Source organism: Scleropages formosus, chromosome 14 (genome assembly GCF_900964775.1).
Source record: "Scleropages formosus chromosome 14, fSclFor1.1, whole genome shotgun sequence".
In the NCBI taxonomy this organism is placed as follows: Eukaryota; Metazoa; Chordata; class Actinopteri; order Osteoglossiformes; family Osteoglossidae; genus Scleropages; species Scleropages formosus.
The window spans coordinates 24,670,458-24,694,713 of NC_041819.1; the positions used below are offsets into that span (position 1 = coordinate 24,670,458).

At 44.7% G+C, this 24,256-nt stretch overlaps 1 protein-coding gene across 7 annotated transcripts in view; it reads left to right on the forward strand.

The window, feature by feature from the left end:
• myo1b (myosin IB) overlaps positions 1-24,256 on the forward strand; it is a 67,488-nt gene that overhangs the window by 40,875 nt on the left and 2,357 nt on the right. Inside the window, exons 7-31 of one of the 7 annotated variants that reach the window (XM_029257962.1) lie at positions 26-89; positions 3,931-4,029; positions 4,513-4,616; positions 7,004-7,151; positions 8,198-8,316; positions 8,473-8,559; positions 8,804-8,869; positions 10,568-10,573; positions 12,346-12,450; positions 13,747-13,809; positions 14,272-14,472; positions 14,684-14,910; positions 15,898-16,098; positions 16,780-16,873; positions 17,263-17,412; positions 17,580-17,648; positions 18,010-18,096; positions 18,817-18,903; positions 20,634-20,720; positions 22,053-22,127; positions 22,413-22,547; positions 22,775-22,881; positions 23,342-23,474; positions 23,780-23,932; positions 24,020-24,144. In XM_029257962.1, coding sequence (XP_029113795.1) covers positions 26-89; positions 3,931-4,029; positions 4,513-4,616; positions 7,004-7,151; positions 8,198-8,316; positions 8,473-8,559; positions 8,804-8,869; positions 10,568-10,573; positions 12,346-12,450; positions 13,747-13,809; positions 14,272-14,472; positions 14,684-14,910; positions 15,898-16,098; positions 16,780-16,873; positions 17,263-17,412; positions 17,580-17,648; positions 18,010-18,096; positions 18,817-18,903; positions 20,634-20,720; positions 22,053-22,127; positions 22,413-22,547; positions 22,775-22,881; positions 23,342-23,474; positions 23,780-23,932; positions 24,020-24,144 — 2,792 coding nt within the window. The remainder of the gene's footprint in view (positions 1-25; positions 90-3,930; positions 4,030-4,512; positions 4,617-7,003; positions 7,152-8,197; positions 8,317-8,472; positions 8,560-8,803; positions 8,870-10,567; positions 10,574-12,345; positions 12,451-13,746; positions 13,810-14,271; positions 14,473-14,683; positions 14,911-15,897; positions 16,099-16,779; positions 16,874-17,262; positions 17,413-17,579; positions 17,649-18,009; positions 18,097-18,816; positions 18,904-20,633; positions 20,721-22,052; positions 22,128-22,412; positions 22,548-22,774; positions 22,882-23,341; positions 23,475-23,779; positions 23,933-24,019; positions 24,145-24,256) is intronic. The other 6 variants (XM_029257965.1, XM_029257964.1, XM_029257963.1 and 3 more) reach the window with 6 other exon arrangements.

Below are 24,256 nucleotides of genomic sequence, written 5' to 3' on the forward strand. Positions count from 1 at the left end.
CCCTCTGGTTTTGTGATCTCCACAGGGAAAGTACATGGACATTGAGTTTGACTTCAAGGGCGATCCTTTGGGTGGCGTCATCAGCAACTGTAAGTATTATGGGATGGAGACCTAAGGCTTGGGAGGAGGGATGTCGTTAATGTATGTTAATTTACCTACGGTTCCAGATTTCAGGGACAGCACACCAGTGAGGACATCGTCTGCGCCACCTTCCTTCTTTTGCATCCCTCATGTAATCACGCCCATGATCCGAGGGAACGGTATTGATCCGGTGACCTGCCCAGCAGATCCCGATACTCACGTGGGTGTCCACAGGGGGCAAAGTCATCAGACAGTGGGCCAATCAATATTTCACTGTTTGCACTTAAATAGCAGTTCAGAAGGACTGTTCTGATACGCACACATTCCGCTCCGTTGTTTTCCACCTATCAAAGGGTATTAACGTTGAGCTGAAACGTGATACCATGCATTCTCGGCCTTCGGTTAATGTATTGACCCTACAGCAGCGGTGCCATCCTAAGCGCCGTGGTCCCATCGGACCAGGTTGTTGTATTCCACGCCCCCCCCAGGTTATGCAACAGGTAACCTGCCAGTGCTAGCAGACCTACTGATCTCACACTAAGTGCTGCTGATGAATTATTCAAACACTTCACGCTTTCCCCCACTGCTGCCAGAAGTGGCTGATCCCAGGTTTTTTGCATTTTTAAAAAGAGTTCTAATTGAACTATTGCTCGTGTTGTGCTCGGTAGTGTTTTGTGGTGTTTTGTTTATCTGTTGGACCCAACTGACTTTCGCAACCTAAGACAGTTGTAGTGATGGTAGTAAGGCACCACATAATCTCTGACCACAATTCTACTTTGTCTGTGGTGGTGGGGCAGATCAGGAACGGGTGGAGGGTCATGCTTTCTGGTTTGGGTTTCATCTGCTGCGTGTCTACATACGGTGCGTTAAGACACCTTCCCTCGAGACCTCCGCCATACCTCCCAACGATCTGCAGCTGATGGTCCCACATGGCCTGCTGCCTCACAGCTCAGATGATACAGCATCTCTCAGCTTCATGGAAATAAAAACCGCTTCAGATCAGTGATAGGACTGTGATCGAAGATTGCAGATTTGCATAAAGAGTGTTACTGTGTAGTTCCTAAGAGTGGCCTCATCCTTCAAACAGACATGGATACGTCGCCCTCAAAATAAGATGACCGTAAAAACAGGTTCTCTAGATACAAGGAGGAACACATGCCTGATGTCCTGTATTTACCAGGAAGGACCTACAGTACAGCTACTGCATGTTCAGAAGTAATGAGAAGAACAGAGCTTGTTTTCAGTGTCAGCACATGTGTCTCACTGTCCTTCATCTCCTTGTTTTGGCTTGATCGTCTGTGTATTTTGTCTACACGACCTTCCACAGATGACTGAGAGGAATGAATGGCAAGGTCCTCTAGCTGCCTTGACCAGTTAGGCTCCCTGCAGGTGTACCTTTGAGTAAAGTGTTTGATGGCCAGTGGGTGGTGTAATGGTTAGAACTGTTGCCTTGAACTTTAAGGACCCAGGATGAAATCCCCTCTCCCACTGTAGTACCCTTGATCAAAGTACTTAATCTGCATTGATACAGTAAAAATTACCCAGCTGTATAAATGGTTGTCACTAAAAGTTGCTGAGTGTACAAACCTCATGTAACTTACATTGAACAAAGGTGTCACATAATTGAATAAATAATAATGAAGGTCCAGAGAACTGTAAATTTATAGTTTAAATGGGTAAAGGTGTACAATGCTAGAAACCCAAAGGATGTATCAACATATAACAACAAACAGTCGGCACATCATGTACCATGGTGGTTACAGCTGCTGCCTCTGGACTCAAGTTGCTTTGGACAAAAGTGTCAGTTAGAACTAATAAATGTAACTTAAAGTATCTATACCAGTCTGAATTGGGTATCATGCTGCCATGGGTGGAGTTGCCAGTGATGTTCAGACATGTTCTCCTGCTCCAAAGAAGCCAAGGTGTAGTGGGAGAATGACTATTTTGATTATGCAGTGCTGCTTCAAAGTTTGGTAACTCCTTGTGTCCCTTTGTTTTACCACAGTATGGCTCGTTAATGAGAATCGGTGTTTCTCCTGTGACATAATAGGTGTGTAATGACCAGCTTCATATGTTGCTTTAGAGGAAATCGTGTGTGTAGTAGAAACACGGCAGTGCAGGTGTAAAAATAAGTGGTTTAACAAGTGCAACTTGGGGTTCAAGCAGGTAAGTAGTCAGGTGTGTAAATCATAGTAATCTATTCATTTTAAAAGTTTTATTGAGCATTTAGATTTTATAAGTTTATTTTATACAATAACCATTTTATTAGGATTCACATAGCACTGTACATGCTACAGATTCATAAAGCATCACTTCCCCTTTATTGTGCTTATGTGTTTGCATGTAAACATGCTAATACCATCCCCCACCCTGTTCTGTGTCATAGTAAAGAACATAAATTCCCCTAACTGGCTGAAGAGGAGGAAAATAACATATGAATGTGGTTTCGGTTGCAAAAAAGCAACAACAGCCATGAACTTTTGGAATGAACAAAAGGTGAGAGGTCAGCGGAGAATTGTCTCCCCGACACCAACCCCCCCGAGGGAATAGATCTGTGCACATCTGCCTCCATGCGGTCCCGAGGGAGGAAGTCACGTGACTCAGAGCCGGCCTCCTCCAGCCGCGGTGGGACAATGGTGCAGGGGGTCTTTCCATGAGCCTCTTTGTTTCGGGCTGTCGATTACCATTCACAGAGCGTGGCTCACTTTAGACACCCTGAATTATTGATGCCGTTTGTCACTGAGAGTCGTCTGACTGTGGCTTTGACCAGAGAGTGTCTCGAAGGTGCTAAATTCCCATCTAATGGTCGCTTGCATGTGTCCTTCCTTCTGTCTTTTATTTTCTTCATTATTTTCATATGTGACTTTAGAAAATTATTTCATTATCTAGTGTGAGGTGTGGTAAGTGGTTTGGGCCATTGTCTTCCAGTTGAAGGATCTGGGTTCAAATCCTTGCTCGTGCTATAGTACCCTTGATCGAAGTACTTGCCCTGAATTGGTACGGTAGGAATTACCCAGCTGTATACATGTACATCTGTTAATTTAGCTGATGGTTTTCTCCAAAGCGACTTACATTAAGGTCACGGTTATTACAAGGTTGTAGTTATTTACCCATTTGTACAGCTGGGTAATGTTACTAGAGAAATTTAGGGTAAGTACTTTGCTAAAGGGTACTACAGGGGTGGGCATCAAACCTGCGATCTTTGGGTCCAAAGGCAGCAGCCTTAACCACTACTCTACAGCTGTCCAACAAGGGTATAAATGGGTATATAATAAATAACTTATTATACAATCCCAACATTGTGTGTCACCGTGGAGAAGAGAGTGTGCTGAATAATGTGTGATGATGTCTATAAGAAATTCTCAGTTTTAGGATTTTAGTGCTTTATTTCACATTTTTAATTTGACCAATTACCCTAATCGGTGGATTTGCATGAAAATCCAGCATGGAGCTCTTATAGGGATTGAGCTTGAGAAGGTTACCATCTTGGCTTACTGTCTTCTTGCTGATGACCTCAAGGTCATCCTCCTAAACTTGGACCGTTCTCTCTACTCTCTACAGTCCTGCCCTATCAAGCTCTGATTGCCAGAGCCATGTGCTCAGTCTGGGCTTTACTCTAGGGTGTTGTCTCACTGTGGCCGTGAGGATTCTGGGGTCTGGGAGCTCAGCTGGTTGAATCCCGGTATCCAGGTCCAAGCCTTTGAAGGGACCAGTTAAACCCAGTCCCAGTAATTGCACAGTGTCCGAAGGTTCCTGTTTTAGCCGAGTTCCAAAATGTCCGATTTGTGGTGCAAACGCTGAAAAATCGCTCAGGAGACAAATAACGTAAGGACAAATGTCCTCCTGCAGATCTTCTGGAGAAGTCTCGAGTAGTGAAGCAGCCAAGGGGTGAAAGAAACTTCCACATCTTCTACCAGCTGCTCTCAGGCGCCTCAGAGGACACCCTAAGTGAGTGATCTCCCCGTCAGTCTGTTCATCCATCCCAGTACACCCCAATAAACATCAACCCCAGTAAGCACGTGATTGGCGGACTCCATCATGGGCCGGGCCTAACAGTGGCTAAATATGAAGTGGACTTTAACACACTGGAGCCAGACTGTGCATAGTTCATTGTCAGTGTTGACTTGTGCTGGGACATCAGGCTCAGTTCAAAGTTCTCCGTCTTGTATAATGAACGATGTAATGCTTTCATGTCCAGTAAGAATTAACTTCAGTCAGTGGGCTGGGCTGAAACTGCGGTGGAAGTAGGCATGGCAACAAGGCAGCTGCCCTGATAAGCCAGCAGTGTAGGCAAATGGAGGCGTTAAGTGACCGCAGACACGTAACGTAAAGTACTCATGATTACTGATTGTGAAACATCGCCCTCATCTGGCCTGCTGATCCTCTTCCCCTCTCTCTTGCTCTCTGTCTCCCTGTCTTCCATCCATCCAGAGAAACTGAAGCTGGACAGGGACCTGAGCAAGTATAACTACCTGAGCCTGGACTCGGCAGCAGTCAATGGGTTGGATGATGCGGCAAACTTCCGTACTGTCAGAGTAAGTACTGATACTGATATCCAAGGATCGGCACGTTCTCCGTCCTGAAATGCAAGTTCATGGCAAGTGGGTTGACTTGGACTTGTAGGTTCAAACGTCAGGGCAATTTTTACATTTACACTGTTGTGTAAAGTACTTTTTACACATACAACTCAGCGTATTTACATTATCGGTTCGTGTAAATACCTAAGGGTACAATAGCACAGATGTTCGGCAACAGCATTTTAGTTGGGAGTCTGTTTCCTTGACTACAGCTTTACCTCCTGCTGTGCGTTGGGATGGTCTTGTGGAGTAAGGTTTGGACCTGTTCACACTCATGGCAAGTTTAATACTTAAGTCCATTGTTTTAGCAGATCGGGGCATCATTCCACCATTTCTTAAGGTACCCTTCAACAAGGTCCTTTGAATTACTACAGTAAAAGTACTCTGATCAATAAATTTAGTAAAACAGTTCAAAATTTGTAATTGTTTAGACCTTATACTAAGTTGCCTTTGAAAAAAGGCCAGAGCCAAATAGTATAGTGTAAGAGCAGCTCGGTGTTTCTCGAACCTCGGGAACCTAAGTGATGGTTATCCTCTAGTAGTCGCCCAGAGGCCCCCTGCACTTCCTGTCCAGGTGACCACTGCACAGCTGCCGTTTCATATGGACACTTATTATTCAGGAGCTCGTTTCCTGTCCGGGACCCGGGGCCAGCACCTGGACATCCTGGTATTTCGCAAATTGAAATTCAATCCAAACACAAAGCTTGCATTACCGGTGCGACCACTCAGAAGTGCAGTTTTAGAAAAGCGACATCCTGGCTACTAATAATAGCAAACACACTAATGCTGGAGCAATGAAGTGAACAGTAGCCCCTGTTATAAGAAGCACTGGTTCAAATGTTTGTGGCAAAAATGCTTTATATTTTGGTGTATGAGGGTAAACATCCTCAATTTTTACGGAGCAATGGGCACAGAGGCAGTGAGCAGCTTAGGGGTTTGAATCACAAGTCCTGGATTCAAGTTTCTTAGGGTTAGGGTTAACTGACCCGGACCCTAATCGTCATATCTTCGATCACAGTACTTAACCTGAACGGATACAGTAAAAATTACCCAGCTATATTAATGGGTAACTTGAGAATAGTTTTCCGTACATACCTAACACTGTAAGGAACTTTGGAGGAAAGTATCAGATAAGTAATTTTGTTTAAATTAATTTAAGTTGCACAAAGTGGTGATGTTTTATCGAGGTTAAATTCTTTAGGCCAGTTTTTACTGTGTCGGTACATAGCAGATAGACACATCTTAACGGGTGCTCAACGGGCCATTAAGTGTGTTGTTCGACATGCTGCTGTAGTGCCTTTGCGCTGAACTGTAAACATTCTCTACTGCTATTTTTTCTATAGCTTATAAATAAACCTGTTGCAGCAACACGGAGAATGAGCTGCCTTGGTAGTCAGTAGATTACAGTATAAATACAGTCAGGAGTGTGTTATTCAAGTAGTGGTTTGAGTTGCCACCTTCAGATCCAAAGATCGCAGGTTTTATTCCCGCCTCCTGCTGTCGTACCCTTGATCAAAGTACTTACCTTGAATTGCTCCAGTAAAAATTACTCAAATGTGCTAAAATGAGTAAATCGCTGTAAGTCGCATTGGAGAAAAGCATCAGCCGAATTACGTGTATATGTGTGACTTCTTTCCATGACAGACATGTTTCCTTTGGACAGAATAGATATACAAAGAGCTAACAATGGCATTGCTTTTGTTCACGCTCCAGTTCAGCCTTTTCCCACATGGCTCAGTCGCTGCAGCGCTTTGTCTTTCTGCCAGGCAGTGGTGCGGCGCAGATGTGCCCATCTGTTTGTTCTGCTCCTCCATCCTGGTGAGGGATGGCGTAAGGGTACGAGGAGTTGGCCTTGCAGAATGGGCCAGTTGCCTTAACTCTTTTTCAGAAGAGATCTGGCCAACATGTTTCCTCAAGCACATCCTCCAGCTGTTTTGTGTATTGCTTTCAGGCCCAGGCGTTTGGATGATGGCACATTTTCCATAACGCAGTCAGTATTATTTGTGTCCGTCCGCAGAAGGCCTTCCGGAGCTGCGATGTCGGTGACGTCCTGTTAAGATGTGTTGAGCTGCTCCGTCGGTTATTGTGAGCGTTGACATTTTTGAGGTCGCACCCTTTGGTTGGAGATTTGCATTTCCTCTCCGCACTCCGTCCAGCCTCCTTCTCGGAGCGAGCCGCAACCGGACAGCTCACGCGGACCACTGTGGTTTTGGCTCACCCGCTGCTGGCATTATGGTGACCATGATTCATTTTTGAACTCGACGCCTCGTGCTTCCCCGCTGAATGTTTTAGCAGTCGTCCGCTGTGGCCGTTGAGCCGTTATGAGATTCCGTCTCGTCTCCCAGAATGCCATGCAGATCGTGGGCTTCATGGAGGATGAAGTTCAGTCGGTGCTGGAGCTGGTGGCGGCCATCCTGAAGCTGGGAAACATTGAGTTCAAGCCGGAGTCGCGTGTCAATGGCTTCGACGAGAGCCGAGTGAAGGACAAAAACGGTAAATTCACCATATTCGGATCCTTTCAACCCTACACCTGTGTACTCAGCATGTCCCCTCGATATTCCCCACTGCAGTCTTCCCCTCCTTGCATTCGTAATGAGCCTGAAAAAGTCCCATAACTCAGACATAATTACCATTGATTTCAAACATAAAAACTGATGTTTTCCTAAGGTCCTGAAGTGATCCACATTTATGCTAAAATATCACAATTGCTTTCAGTTTTAGCTACTTCAGTAGATAATATTATCGTAACGCAACATAAGGCAGTTTCCCTTTATTAAATACTCTATAATACTGTAAGTCTGGCTACCTGTGCTCGTTCAGCTCTTTAGTTTGCTATAATGTACACTTAACGCTCAAAAACAGTGTGCATGTGATACTCGATGTAACTGTAAAGGTCTTGTGCCGCTCAGCTGCGGGGAGGCACACTAAATCCCAATCCTGTCTACGTAAATGCAAAGTAATGCCTCGCAAGTCCATGTAGGGGTGTTAAATGAAACTGCCTGTAAAGTTGCATTCTTGTAGCATTGGATCATAAATATGTAATGAACAATATACAGTGACATGTTTCCTGAGGTACTAACGTGGGCTCACCTGGTTCTGTGTCAATGCCACCTGTTGGCAGATGTTTGGTGACACTTTGAGTGAGGTTTAACATAGAAATAGCCGTAGGATCGACATAGCTTTAACCTAGAGCAGTCACCCAGTATGGAGATTGTAATATTTCTAATATTTTTTCCAGGTATATTAGCCATCATGGGAACAATATCTGTAATATAGTGGTTACGATCAAGGTCATGGGTCTGAATCTTCAGCAGCAGCTCCCTGTTGTAGTTAGTGTTCTTTAGCAGAACCTTTCCCTTGTTAAATATCATCACAAGGTTCTGTTATGAACTTTGGGTTTGCTATGTGAATACATGTAAATGTGTTGGAGAGAAACTGGAGCACTGTGGTCCTGTCTGCCTTACTTTGTCAAAAGTTGAGAACCTATTGTATGATGGCTACTGTGTGCCATTAAAGTAAGCTGTTCACCATCTCAATAGATCTGAAGGAGATGTGTGAACTGCTGGGAATCGAGCAGTCGGCCCTGGAGAGGGCCTTCAGCTTCCGCACAGTGGAGGCCAGACTGGACAAGGTCTCCACCACCCTCAACGTGGCCCAGGTACTCATTTGTTATCTCTTCAAGTAACATCACTAATCCCTTTGCTTTACAAATGTAGTTCTAAGGGTGAACCTCAAACCTACAATGTCCTGTTTTTTCTGAGGTCATTATGAGGTTTGAGATCATTAAAATGCTGCGATATCCTGTGTTTTCTAGGCCTACTACGCCCGTGACGCTTTGGCCAAGAACCTGTACAGTCGTCTGTTCAGCTGGCTGGTGACCAGGATCAACGAGAGTATCAAGGTGAGGGGATGCAGACTTGACTTGTAGAGGAAAATCGAAATGATCTGGCAAGTGAACACACCCTTTCGCCAAGCCTGTCCAGATGAAGTCATTCTGAGTCGACATCGGGTTGAGCGTCCTCAATGCTTACACACTAGAGAAGGAAGGGTGTTTTTCAATTTGCACTACGGACATAGAAGTTAAATTGATGGTTAGATGTTTCCCGTAATGAAATGAGCTCCTGTTCATCTATCTCAACTGTTAGGCACAAACCAAAGTACGCAAGAAGGTGATGGGAGTCCTGGACATCTATGGCTTTGAAATTTTTGAGGTAAGCATTGTGTGTTCACTTTGTCCTGCTGTAGCTGGCTTTGCTGTTGGAGTGGAATCACTGGGATTCACAGTGTTACACGCATGTTATTCATACACTTGTGAACTAAGGTCTGGTTTGCTTGGTCACGTGGTACTGAGATAAGCACGCTGCAACTTACTACACTTTGATGGTCTTCGATAGGCGCCTGTCTCGGCAAAGGCTGTGTACATTCCTTTGCTGTGATTGCGAGACATATGATAGGGAAACATGGCCTGTGTGCTGCTGGAGCTCAGCCCACCTTGAGGAATTTCCAGCACTTCTCACAAGGTTTAACAGGCTTTCTGAGGAGATCAGAGGTGCTCCAGACCATGTTCTTCCTGCAATGAAAGAGTTTGATGTTGAGATGAAGATGTACCATGAAGGAGAGTCCTAGAAAACCTTGAGAGCACATCTACACACAGGTAGACACAAGCTTTCACACAGCACACATAGACACACAAATACACATACACTGCTTCCCTTTGGATGTTCAGTTGCTTTGGGCTGTTCTCCTCTCATGGTGCTTCAGGAGTGCAGTTGTGAAGATCTCCACAGCTTGGGGGGTTCCCTGGTTGAGGTTAGCTCCTCCCAACTCTGGAAATGTTCTCCCCAAGCAAACCAGTAGCTGCGGAACCCAGCGCTCACATTTTTGCTTACTTCTGGAATCACTCTGCAGGGTCTCCATGAAATCTTGTTGGCCTTCAGACCACTGCCATTCATATGTGTCTGTGCTCTGCAAAGTTCTGTCTGAATGGTTCTCACACCCTTAGGTCTCATACAGCTGACTACTCCTGTTCCTATTATAAGTAATCCCAGAAGTATTATTAATTATTTGGCACTACTTGAGAACATCAGGTGGCATAATGATGAGTTGTCACCTGGCACTTGAAGAACCCAAGTTCAAATCCCACCTCCTGCTGCAGTACCATTGATCAAGGTATTTACCATGAAGCGACATAGTAAAATTTACCCCTGTTTAAATGGGCAAATCACCAAGTAGCTTAACGTTGTAAGCTGGTTCGGAGAAATGCATCAGATAGGTAAAAACAATATAAATTAATTCAGCAGATGCCACACTAATGATTCAGGCTGTGTGTAAAGCCGCAGAGGAGCACCTCTGCGTCAGTGCCTTTCCTTCGCAAGGACCCTTTTTCCCCACTGTTGTAATTTGCTCAGTTGCTCCTACATTGTTTAATGCCAGTGTTTATTGGAGAAAAACCCCGTGACCTGACAGTAAGTGCTTGGTTGTGTAGAACTTCCATATGCCTGACAAAACTGAACATAGAAAAAGTTCCCACCTTCCTATTGTTACCATTTTCCCCAATTTCTACATAGTACATAGGCACTTACTGCCTTAGTGGAGCAGCATAGTGTTTAGAGTCGCAGCTTTCGGACTTTGAAGGTTGCTGGTTTGAATCCCACTTCTTGCTCTACTGCCCTTGATGAAGGTACTTACCTTAAATTGCTCCAGCAAAAGTTACCTACCCATTGAAATGGGCAAATCACTGTAAGCTGCTTTGGAGAAACACCATCAACTAAACGAATAAATGTAAATGAATGTAGTTGTGTGAGTGCTTTCAATGTTAACATGTGTTGAGTGTAAACTTTGTTTTAACCCTATGCAGCTGTTGTCTGACAGCACCTCTCTCTCCTCAATGTTCTTGTTTGTGACACCAGAATGGAGTAAGTACCACGGATGTGCAGTGACACCTTGGGTTCGCATGTGTCAATTCCAGCCCCTAATTCCAGCTCTAATTTAATCACACAGCAGGAGCAGCCCGAGGTTTGGCGCTCAGCCCACATGGCCCACGCTCTTGCCGCAATTTTTCTGTAACACGGTAGCCATTGTGTTGGACTGCCAGTGTTACAGCAGCATTGTGGGAATTTGGCGTTGCCTGAATTCAGCCCGGTCTCAGTCCTCCCTGTGATGTGAACACCTGTTGAGGGGTTTGTGAGGAACAGGAAAGGCAGCAGCCGTCTACTTCAGGTGGATTTCCACAGTTTTTCTGAAACCATGTCCATGAACCCTTCTTGTACGTCACAACACAAACTGTAGGTGACAGATGCTGGAGTGGTTGCTAGGTGGCAGTGTTGAGGACCTTGGGACTGGGCTGATTCAATTTAGGGGGGCTTGCTTCCGTGTGAGTTGCTCTGAGCTTCCTGGGTGCCCAGGAGCATAAGTTTTGCATTTTGAAGTGTGTGTGTGAGGGATGGAGGTGCGGTGGTTTTCTCCGCCAAGCAAGAGGGGATATAGAAGCTAAACCCAAAAGTCTAGAACAGAGCCCAACAAGGAATGAGAAACTGGACTTTTCGGAACAGGGCTGTGGCATAGTTGCTTGAGTGACCTCTTTGAGGACATCAGAACTTTGACTTCCACATTAGATCTGGGTAGCTTTCCATGGCTCTTTGCAGTTGAAGACACTTAACTGAATTTGGTAGCTTTTTCTTAACTAGTAAGGCTTTCAGCTATTCTTTTTGTCAGTCTTGGTGGCAGACAGTACAATACTTACCCAAGAGCCTGTACTCTGTCCCCTCTGGCCCTTTGAGGAAGCCTTAGAGCTCCATCCCTCTCTGCTGCTCTATTAGAGATGTGATCCTAACCTTAGCACAACCATAAGCAGATGAGTGCTGCCTAACCCAGTCAACTGGTATCATAATCTGGTATCATTTGCAGTACAGTATGTTCTCCTAACCCATCAAGTTGTAATTAAGTGGTGTGCGAGGAAAGGACAACAGGAATTGTAGTCCAGGAGATTCAGCTCTAATTGTTTAAAATGTTTAACCCATTTGACTGTCACATTACACTGAAATGTTTTGATTGTCATGAATCGGGGAACTTGTGGTTTTTCTGGTGCCCATTCCGTACTTTGAGTGGAACAGCAGCCCACCCTTTATTTTATGTTTCCTCTGAGTTTTAAAAATAATGGATATTATTGTTTATAAAACCAATTTCAGCAAGAAATTAGATTAGTGAAGAAAGGGCAATTAAATAAACTGGAAGATGGAAAAAGGGAATCATAGATATTGTGCTCATAAAATCTGAAATGAAAGGTCCGGCATACTTGTGTTCAGAATACAACTTATAGAGTAACACCAAGAATCTGGCAGTTCTGTTGACAGTATACATTGTTTCATATAAATAGTCTTAAATTCAGTTTTACTCACTGTACTGTAGTACTCTTAAAATGCAACTAAACTTAATTTTAAATCTTAGTGTATTCCTGTGATTTACATCAGAAATAATCAGAGAAATTGAGAATATTTCTTGGTCTGTATTTCTCTTGGCATTACAGAAGTTGTTGAAAAGTTTGACTAGTTTATTTTATGTCTCATCCACCAGTGTGGTTAAAGGAGAGTAAAGCCAGAGACTAAACAGATGCAGTTGAACTGCAAAGCTAATAATTTATTTAGCGGTTCTTACAAGATGCCTTTTTGTGGCTTCGCCCTCTTTGCAGGATAACAGCTTTGAGCAGTTCATCATCAACTACTGCAATGAGAAGCTGCAGCAGATATTCATTGAGCTCACGCTGCGGGAGGAGCAGGAGGAGTACGTCCGGGAGGTGAGCAAACACCACGTACATGTATGTCAGTGCCCCCTGTTGGACCGGTGCTTCAAGTAAGGTCATCGCAAGTCCATCGCCAGGGCCCACAAATAAAAATGTACTAAAATTATAATATTTCTGTGCAAACAGATGATGGGCCCTGGCGTGCTGATGAGCAGCAGTTGAACATCACATGCAAGTGTGACTGCCACACTAATAATCGATCCAGTGGCGATCAGCTGCATTGTGTGCACTATGCCCATCATCACCATATCATTGATTCCTCTGTATCACTACTTAAATAAAGGGAAATGCAGTTAACGCAGGTAGCTCAATGATTCACGCAAGGCACACTGGAGCTCAGTTTCCATAACTTCCATGGTCTGATTTTTTTTTTTTTTTTTTTTTTTACACTTTTATTTCTTGTCATGCTCTTTCCTCTGTCACCTCTATTCTTTACTCCTTCCCTATGGGCCATGAGGCGGAAGCCATCCCTTGCTCCAGAAGGGGTAAACAGCCCATAGGGTCTTGAGCAACACAGGCTGAGCCTTGCTTGTTTTCAGATCTCCAAAGCATCCCTAACTCCCCCTACCATAGCCCATGTTCCATGTCCCTGGCCTCCTTCCAGAGAAGTGCATGGGAAAATAACACTCCTCAGGAGGCTAGACGAAGGGGCTCGGGGAAAGGGACAGGGGGCAGGGGAGGAAGACCAATCAGAAGTTCAGATCATCAGGCTTGTGGCTCTCTAAACTGCCCCCAACCCCCTTTGGGCCAACAGTCCCACAGTCGCTAAGGCATAGCTTCTCCGCTCATTTCAAGTGCTCCTTTTCCAGTCTGATGGTATCCCAGCTGCTGCGAGCTGAATCGAAGGCCGCCCACTGCAACAAACTGCTGGTTAAAGGGCACAGATTCCTTAGCTCTGGAATGCCATACATACTGCACGCAAATATCAAGATCAGCTAAGTCTTTCCTTGGGGCAGAAAAAGTTCTGAACCTCCTTGGAACATAGCAATAAGCATTAATCAGACAGCTCAGTAGGTTGATACAGAAAATAATTGGAATTAGTTTAATTACACCAAAGCTCATAAAGCCTAGTGACCTTTTGACTTAATTCTTTTGGATGTCTGGATGAACTATAGAGGGGGACTTCTGTTATCTCTTTAACCTCTCAGATTGCATCCGTATCCTTATCACTTGCAGAACACAGTAGGTTGCAGTCCAGGAAAGCAGACTCCCTTCCACACATGGAACTGGCAGGAATTAAGGAAGTTGTCACTTCTTAAACAGGAAGTTCAGTCTTCTGCTTTGTTGTAGGGGATCGAGTGGACCAACATTGAATACTTCAACAACGCCATCATCTGTGACCTCATTGAGAATGTGAGTTGTCTCGCTTCTTGCTTGTTTCTGGAGGGGAGCTTGAGAGGAGCGAGCTGAGCGTGCATGTTAGATGTGGTAATCCCCTTATTGCGACTTAATCACCCGCTGCCGGTTTGCCGTCTAAAGCCAGGACTGGGGGGTATTAACTCAGATAGCCGAGGCTTTAGACTCATCTTCTCAAGTAAGCATTCATGGGGTCAGCTTTTAGTTCATGGCTCTTAATTATCCATTTTAACATTTTAATTCCGGCTTTCAAGTCGCTCAGTAATTATATCTACTCAGTAGGAGACCAGTGTTTATGGGTATCATATGTTACCACTACGTAAGTAGGAGTTGCCGTGAATGGTTTAACATGCACTAGTAGGGTTAGAAATTAATGCATTTAGAAATTAATGATAATCTCAAGCAGTATTTTATTCCAACAACTATCCACTGTGGTAATCCCTCCATCATGCTGTTCAGAATCAGAATGGGATCCTGGCCATGCTGGATGAGGAATGTCTACGACCAGGCACGGTGACGGACGAGACCTTCCTGGACAAGCTGAACACCATCTGTGCTGACCACCAGCACTTTGAGAGCCGCTTGAGCAAGAACTCAAAGTTCCTCACTGACCACACCCTGCCACACAATTGCTTCCGCATCCAACACTATGCCGGCAAGGTAGTGCTGCAAGATGAGAAATGGGAAAATGGACATACTTGGAAAGATATCATTAAATCTTGCCAAAACCTGACTTTCTGTGGTCAGGAAATGTACTTGAAGTCTTGTCTGTGACATTGCTTTTAATTAGCTTTGTCATGGCTCTTCATTTTCTTTTTTGTGTATGGGCTTCAGAAACAACCATGATATTAATGTGTTGTCATTTCTGTAGGTGCTGTATCGTGTGGAGGGCTTCGTGGACAAGAACAATGACTTGCTATACCGAGACCTCTCCCAGGTCATGTTCAAGGCCAATCACAGCCTGATGAAGCTGCTCTTCCCTGAGGGCAACCCCAACAAAGTCAACCTGAAAAGGCCTCCCACTGCTGGCTTTCAGTTCCGGGCCTCGGTGGGGACCCTCATGAAGAACCTGCTGACCAAGAACCCCAACTACATCAGGTAGGATAAACCACCAAATCAAATTGCATAGCATTCTTGATTTGGTTTGCTGTTGGTCTTAATCTGCAAAGGCAGTATTTAATGCCATTGGTCACACAGAGTGATAGAAAAGAACATTGTCAGCCAGAAATGTACAAAGTTCTCCCTTCACGCTTCCAGCTGACCTCCATCTTGCCGATTATGGCTTTAGGGCATGGCCTACTTCTGAGTTTTACAGTCTCCTCTGCAACGTCTGTCATTAGAACTTTGGAGGAGTGGTTAGTTGAGATTAGCAGGGTTTTGTTCTGAGGGAACACCCTGCTTTGGAGAAGTTCCACTGAGGTGGGTTCGTTCCTTTCCTCCTGCTGCTTATTCCCAGAATGTCTCAGGAGAACTGATTTCTGAAGGAGACTGACAAAAGAAGCAAGGCATTGATTAATGCACTCTGAAATGGAGAAAAATTGATCTTCAAGTCACTTTATCAAGTTCACATTTCACTGTCGGAAGTAATTTCGTACAGATGCCAAAAGAGTCCCTGAGACACACACATGATGATATAATTTTCAGTCACATTATTATTGGCTAGCACGGTTAACTTCTATATTAGGCATGATAACCCAGCCATCCCTCTATTATGAAAAAGTGGCTGTCCAATGCAGGTCACGGGTAAAATGTAGAGCCTCTTTCAGTAGCCTGAGATGTGAGGCAGTCTACACTCTAGACGGGGTGCCAGTCCATCGCAGAACAATCTCTCTCTCACTCACTCACTCACTCACTCACTCACACAGTTATTCACTCGTATACATACAGAAAGTGCAATTTAGAGACGCATCAAAACACGTCAGTGGATGGTGGAAAGAAAGCAGAGCACCTAGAAGAAAATGCAATATCTACATCGACTAAGCTGCATTTGAAGGAACAGACCAAGACCCATGAGGCGCTAGTTACCTACTTGCCCATGTAGAGAAAAATGTGTTAATGTGATGCCCCGTGGTTTGTGTTGCTCAGGTGCATCAAGCCCAATGACAAGAAGGCAGCACACATCTTCACAGAATCACTAGTGTGCCACCAGGTGCGCTACCTGGGACTGATGGAGAATGTGCGTGTGCGGCGTGCTGGCTACGCCTTCCGCCAGGCTTACGAGCCCTGTCTGGAACGCTACAAGATGCTCTGCAAACAGACCTGGCCTCACTGGAAGGGCCCAGCCAGGTAGGATGGGCAGTCAAGATGAACAATCAGAGTCCTTAAAGGGAGTCAAGCAGGTTCTTTCACAATCGCTCCCTGACAGAAATGTCATCCATCTACCAACTAAGGGTATTGTCCCCCCCCCCCCCAGTACTAAAGTGAAGCAGTTACCTGTTCCAGTCAAAGACATGTTAGGACAATAATTACCCATATGATTGCATAATGTTTCCCAACATGATCCTGTGTCATAAGATAACACACTGATTTCTAAAAGGGATAACACACATCCTTCACATGCTTCATTCTTTGTCATATTACGTCTTCAAATGGTTGGTCTGGATTTTTTTTCCCTCAGTGTAGCTCCCAGTCTGGTCTGTTATCAGCGAGCATAACTTTGTTCTTCGGAAGTTTTGTCCAAAGCAGTTTGCAGCTTAAATTTTATAAGCTGCTCCACCAGACATAGTTTTCAGATATTTATATATTTTTGAAATGTTTTTTTTTTTTTCTCTCTAAAGTGCTGCTGAAATAAATTATTTAAAACATGTTCCAAGAATGGCATAACAAGGGTTTTCCAAGGACTTGAACCTTAAACCTTCTGGTTACAAATCTTCACAACCAGAATCCTGTAACATTGGTCTGTGAAGCAATAAGCTGCAGAATTTCTGAGACATATTTTCTGAGTACAGGTGTGTGTTGCCACTGCAGGGAGGGCGTGGAGGTGCTGCTGACAGACTTGCAGATTCCGAACGAGGAGTTCTCCTATGGACGATCTAAGATATTCATCAGGAACCCCAGAACGGTAACCTCAGCTTCTCACTGTCAATGCCATTAGAGTTTGACAACTCCCAGTCAAAACAATCCATTAATCTCCTTCAGCCTGGGAGTCTAAACATCTGGTACTCATGAGGCATTTCATCTAATCTTCCAGCATTCCTATCGCTCGTAGCAATAGAATCAAAGGGTTATTGTCTTGCTACCTTTTAGATGGCTCAATGTGGCAAACTAGCCCACATATTCCTTCAGACAATAGTTGAGTAGATGAGCACAAAGTCTCTTTGCATCTTAATGCATCCCAAATGTATGAGTCATAAAAAAATCATGTTTTGTAATTTTGATCGATGTCTGTTGGGTCTGGGAGAGCCAGTTGAGGACTGAATGAAGATTCGGTGCTGCTCCTTTTTGCCGCAGCTCTTCACCTTGGAGAACAAGAGGGCACAGTGCTTGGAAGACCTTGCCACCCTTATCCAGAAGATCTACCGTGGCTGGAAGCGCCGTACGGAGTTCCTGCTCATGAAAAGGAGCCAGGTGGTGGTGGCCGCCTGGTACCGTAGATATGCGGTGAGATGCTCCCTTATTCTGTTTCTGCTCATGTCATTGGAGGACACTGGATTTTTGTGTGTTGAACTGTCATGGCTATTCAAGGGTGGCCAGATGAAACAACCGCATTAACCACTATGCCAGCTGTAGATTCAATGTTTAACTAATCTATTCTTTTATATTTGTAGCAACAAAAGAAGTATCAGCAGATCAAGAGCTCAACCATTGTGGTACAGTCCTTCATCAGGGGGTGGAAGGTGGGTGATCTTGAATGAGCAATACTGTTCCCTTCTCGTTCTGACCTGCCACCAATCTCACTAGCAATTATCATGCTTGGACACATTACTCTCAAAAAATGTTTGACTCAGACTCATCATGTTCGTTCTACCCTCATTTTCAATAATTTATTTTCTTTTCTTACACACTTTCTCCAAAGCAAGTATAACTTTTACTCTTTTAATGGGTTGGTCATTATTCAAGTACTTTTATGTGTCGCAGTGATCCAACAGTAGGTCAGTTGTTTGCAAAAAAATTTTTATATTGGAATATCATTCCTTCACAGTCAGCCAGCCACTGAATTTATGCATGTTTATATCAGAGTTATGCCATTGCTTGTAGGCTCGCAAGATCCTGCGTGAGCTGAAGTACCAGAAGCGATGCCAGGAGGCGGTGACTACCATCGCAGCGTACTGGCATGGCACCCAGGTACGTCCTCCCGTGCCTCTCAGCAGGTTTTACGAACCATGACTTGATGTTCTGTCAGGGCAGCTGGCGACGTTTACCACTTACCATTTTCCGCTTCTAAGGTCCAGGTGGGAATCCATCCAGATGGGTTTACAGTCCTCTTCATTGTCCATCAGCTGAGCCAGAAAGCAGACAAATGATGAGAATAATCTGTTGGCAGTGCAGTTTAACCACTTTGCCCCTGTTATTTTGAAACTGGGCAGCGACTACAGGAGGAGCACTGGGAAAAGGCCCTTTTGAGCTTGTTAAACTGGATAATGGAGAGCCAAGTGAGATCAGAAGAACGTGTGTGAAGCTGCCATGTGCTGGCACTCCTCAGTTGTGTGAATTACTGATGTCTTTCCAACAGCACATTTTTGGATGGGACCAGTGCCTTGAGAAAATGCTTGATGGAGGCACCGTGAAAATAATCTATGGGCCTTTTGTAGTATGTAGGGTTATATTGGTGGGATGGGTTGGTTATCTAGTAGATGCATGACACACATGTTCTAAAGAAGGATCTCCAAGAAAAGCTGTTGCCGCTATTTTGACTGCATTTTTCCCTCTTTTTTTGCACACTCAGCCAGCTTGACCTCATTGCTGCTTCTCTGTCTTTCCTGCCATCTTTACTCTGATCTCCAACCCTCCCATTGTGACTCCAATCTCCCACCCGTCCCCTGCCCTCGCCCTCCACGTCGATAGGCAAGGATGGAACTACGCCGGCTAAAGACGGAAGCACGGAATAGACATGCTGTCTCAGTCATTTGGGCCTCCTGGCTGGGGATGAAGGTATCTAGGAGGCCTGCTGCCCATCCCCTAATCTCCCCCTAAACCCTGCCATCAGCCCACCCCCCTAAACTGACCAGTAAATGAACTCCCCAAACCATTTCTTCCCCCTTCACTGTCCCACTAACATCCTATATCCTAATTTACCCATTTTGTTTTCCCCAGGAAAAAAATGTATTCATATGGGAAGGTTCACAGTATATAATAACTCTGCACCTTATTTTTGAAAACAGTTTAAACAGTGTTATACTTCTTTTAGGGTTTGAGCGTTACATTATTTTCTTTTTCCTAGGAATGCACGTCTGAACAGCATATCTGTGTTTTCCCCCAAGTTTCCAGCTGTGAATCCGAGTGCATCTGTGACCAGTATTGCATGCATACACACACAGGGCTAGTATTGGCTGATGGTAGACCAGGAAAAGTCAACACTTCTAAACCACTTTTTGTAACTACTATCTAATGAAATGGGGCCAGAGGGAGACTACTTTGGTCCAAGGTCACGAATAATGGAGCCAGCATTAGTCTGGTTTAAGCTTGCAGTCTTGTCTGGGAAGGAGGATGGTGTTTACTGCTTCTCTGTAACCTTCTCTAAAAGCAAATACCCACCCCTCTGCCAGGCACGGAGGGAACTGCGTCATCTGAAGGAGCAAGCGCGGAATAGACATGCGGTGTCTGTCATTTGGGCCTTTTGGCAGGGGACGAAGGTATTTAGGAAGCCTGCTGCCCATTTCCAACATGACCATCCCCATGTCCATCCCAGCTCCATCATTCATATCGTTTAAACCCAAGGCCACTGCATTTGCCATCTTCCCTGCCTCAAAGCATGAATGCAGTGGTCCTCTGCATGAACTGTGGCCCCTAGTCTAGGACAGTTGCACCCCTCCCACAGAACCCAAGCGTTACTTCACTAGATGGAATCGTCTGCTGGAAGGGGGCGGGGGGGACTGTTGATAAGGTTTAAAGCACCCCTCTAAGCTGCTTTACTCCCTCATTTGATGGATTAACACTGATTCAGATGGACAGCCATCAGGGTGGGAGAGCGGAGGGGCACACAATGGGCCTGATGTGTTCTGGATAGAGCCTTCCTGTGCATGTCCCTTTAACGGTCATTCCTCGTCCAGGCCTACACCGTTCACATGGTTCTGCTGCTGTGGACACCCTTCCATCTCTTCAGCATGCCGTCCACTTTCTTTCTCTGTTCCTGTGTGTGGTGTTCACCACCTCATTGAACCTCTATGCTGTTTTGTTACTGGCAACTGACATGCATTTTTGAAGTGGTGCGAAAATTAAGATCATGTGTGTTACACCCAGAATGTTGTATAATCTATTTGGGACCCAAGATTAATTTTTGCCTCCTGTCTTGAATCATCATAGTCCAAGGGTCACTTCTTAGGGAAATGGTTTATGCTTCCCTCCCATCTTCCAGCCCTGTCACGCTACCTCAGGGACACTTGGAGTCCACCTCCGATTCATCCATCCTGCTGTCCTTCCATGTCTGGTATTCTTAGACCTGATGAGTGGACACTGGCGATCAGGAGCAGATACGATAGAACAAGTTTAGCTTCCATGTGACCTCTTCGTCTTGGAGACGTGTCTCTGATCTTTACCGCTTAGTCCATGTTGGTTCAGGATGAGTCACCTTGATTGGCTCCATGTCACCTATGGCCATTCCACACCCTTCTCATGCCATCCTTTCTCCTCCCTGTTGGCCAATTCTTCGTCATCTTCCCCAGGCGCGCAGGGAGCTGAGACGACTGAAAGAGGAGGCGAGGCGAAGGCACGCTGTTGCTGTAATTTGGGCCTATTGGCTCGGACTCAAGGTACCAATTTCTTTATTCCACCCATCACTGGATCCTGGAACTGAACATATGATATGAATTCACGCTTGACATCAGCTTCAGACTTCAATGGTTGTGTCAACCACAACTGTTTGTTCACCCTATCATTACTACTTTCTCCAATGGACAGGGGAACTGGCCCACCAGTTACGGCCCACCATAAGGTTACTAAGACAAGTCTATTAAAAATGGCTGGATTTAGTGTCCACGTAATTATCATCATCCTGACACATATTGTTATCTCTCCTCAGCAGCCCAGCGGTTCAGATATGAATAGAATATCTGTCACTTTCTATTAAACAGCCAGATCCACTTAGATAATCCCTGATTTTAGATGATTTGACTTCTGGGCATTTGAGTGACAGCTGCTTTTTCTTTCTTGGCCAAAGACCCTGGCTTTGGACTATGTGGTGACCGTGATCAACGTCACCAATACTGCGTGCCTGAATGTCTGTCCATCTGTTTGCCTGATGTGCTTGCAGCATCTGGAGCCCAAATTTCCCGTTAGCTCCCTCACTGAGCTCAGCATGTCTCCAGCATATCCTTGTATCCCCTGTTTTTGTCCAGCTGTTTCACCGTCCTTCTTTCGAACTTAACTTTTATTTATTTTTTTTTTTTTTTGTATTCCATTTTTTCTGCAACTCGTATCACGGCAGTTTCAGGGGGGTGGTTACACTTTTCCCATTTATACACGTTACTCCTACAATTGTAGTTGTCCTTGCATGAGAGTTCAAGGTAGGTTGTGCCTTTAGGCAATTTCGACAAACCTACAGGTTTGGAAACAAGGTTTGGTGCACATTGGAGAACTGTAGGGCATTCACACACAGTGGAACTTGGTTACGTCCTAAGAGCAATGACATCCATCCATGCACCTAAGAAGCTTGTGTTTGGAACCTAAAAAGCCCGGAGAAACTCAAACCCATGTAAACATGAAAGCATCAAAACTTTAAGATGAAATGAGGCCAATGCATTTCCAATTTCCAGAAAGTATTAATGATGTTCTATAAATGCTGGAATTGCAAGTCTGTTTTTCATCTGAAGTTATATATCTATTTTATTTTATTTAGGTTAGGTCTTCATTTAGTTGTTCGTCGTCTCTTCACCAGGAAGTGTACTGGAGCTCAGCAGATGTTCTCACAAGGTCTCCTTGTTTGACAGAGCCACTCTTGTTGCTTGTAATTTCCTGCTGTTAGAGTTGCTGTATTTGTGCTACTTTCCTTTAACGTGTCGTTCCTCTTCATTCAGAAGGAGCTATGGACCTTGGCAGAGCACTGTCTCGCACCTGCTGTCTAATGCCGCCTGTTTCGTCCACAGGTCCGCCGTGAATACAGGAAGTTCTTCAGAGCTAATGCTGGCAAAAAGATCTACGAATTCACCATTCAAAGAATTGTAAGTATTGCACTTGTGCAGCCTCCGTGGTAGTCCAAAGGAAGATTAGTTAGTACTAAATCAGTTTTATCATTTTTTCATGCTCCTTTGTAAAAAATTATTATAAGGGTATTATTGCAGACTGTAAATGCACAGAAAAACACTCACTAAACATGTAATTACATAAATGTGTCCTTATAAGGTGGACAAAAAGAGTAAATTGTACCATGATTGAAGTCTGTCTGGTTCTGTACTGGTCGCCCCTAAAATGTCAAGAGGTACAAAACATGCATTCCACCATTCCAGATGCAGAAGTACTTTCTGGAGCTGAAGAAGACCTTGCCCTCCATGTCACCCATCGATAAAAGCTGGCCAGCCCGACCGTACCTGTTCTTGGAAGGAGCACACACAGAGCTCAGAAGGATCTTCCATCTGTGGAGGGTCAGTCACCCGCACGGTGGAGATACGATTTCCTGAGGTTCTCATCCCAGACCTCTATCTGCACAATTTGTCATTCGCTTCAAACTGGAACTGAAGTGAGACGAATAAGGAGGAATTACCCAGAGAAGTTGGAAACATTTGTTTGCCTTCTTTAGTAAACAAGTGGATGTTATTTTGAGAGAATACGTCTAGAGTCACTGCCTTTAACCCATGTTTTGTTTGAACAGTGCAAAAAATACAGGGAGCAGTTCACTGAACAGAAGAAAGCCATCTTTGAGGAGAAATTGGAAGCTAGTGAGATCTTCAAAGATAAGAAGACCCTGTACCCCAGCAGGTAAAGATGGATAATATTTTGTTATATATTGACTTTTCAGTTGCGTAGTATCCAGCTTTACTGTAAAACTGTAAAAATGTATTCACGCTATTCAAAGGTTAAATTCAGTATTACGAGAAATGGCAAATAAGTTCACAAAATTAATACTTAGAAATTTGCCTTAATATTGTCATAGGGGATAATTGTCAATGCTGCCTTGGGTTTATACGTGAAAATTTATTCTAGAAAATTTTTGGAGGAATTGAACTTTCAAAGTATAGCTATGTTAGGACGGCAGCGCCCTAACGTAGCTATACTTTGAAAGTTCAATTCCTCCAAAAATTGCGAGGTGAGGCATTATAGCCCACCTCTATCTGTATGTGTGATGTGACCTGGAAGGAGTTTGCATAGATGTCCTTGAATGACCTTTGAACTGCAAGTAAATTGCTGAGGTTTTAATCCACTTTTTTTGGTGTGTCAGCGTTGGCCAGCCATTCAAAGGTGACTACCTGGAGATGAAAACAAACCCCAGGTACCAGAAGCTCAACAACCTCGTGGAGGAGAAGGTCATCCTTGCCGACATCGTCAACAAAATCAACAGGGCCAACGGCAAGGCAAGTGCCTCTCCTCCGAAGTCTAGCTCTCCTACAGAGATCCAACTTTAATCCCAACAAGGGACAGCTGGTAGCGTGATGGTGGACCCAAAGGTCACAGGTTTGAATCCCACCTCCAGCTGTAGTAGCCTTGAGCAAGGTACTTACCATAAATTGCTCCAGTAAAGTTACCCAGCTGTATAAATGGATACGTAAGTGTAAGTAGCTGAACATTGTAAGTCACTTTGGAGAAAAGCATCAGATAAATGAGTGAATGTAAAAAATGATGACGGCCATGGTAATAAGAACCTCTTCCCCTTTTGCAGGGGGCTCCACGGGTCTTCCTCTTGACCAAGATCAACCTGGTTCTCGCCGACCACAAGACAGGCCAGATGAAGGCCAGCGTGCCTCTCTCGGACCTCACCGGCGTGTCTGTCAGCAGTCAGAGCGACGGCTTCTTCGCCCTCCGGCTGAAGGAGGTGAGGAGCTTCTTCCCAGAAATAATTGCAGCAGCCAGGGAGTACGAAAGAGGTTCTGATCGTACATCTCTCTGCTTTTACCCGAAGGGCTCCGCTTCAGCAGCAAAGGGTGACTTCCTTTTGAGCAGCGAGCGACTGATTGAGATCATCACCAAGCTGCACCGCATCAAGACCAGCTCCGGCGAGCAGATCAACATCGACATCTCGGACGAGTAGGAGACCTTCTCCCTCTTGGCCTAATTCATGTCGGTTCACCCTGCGAAGGAGGTGTTTGCACATGGATGCAGTGTCAATGTTCCGAGCAACTCTCTTTATCCCCCTCAG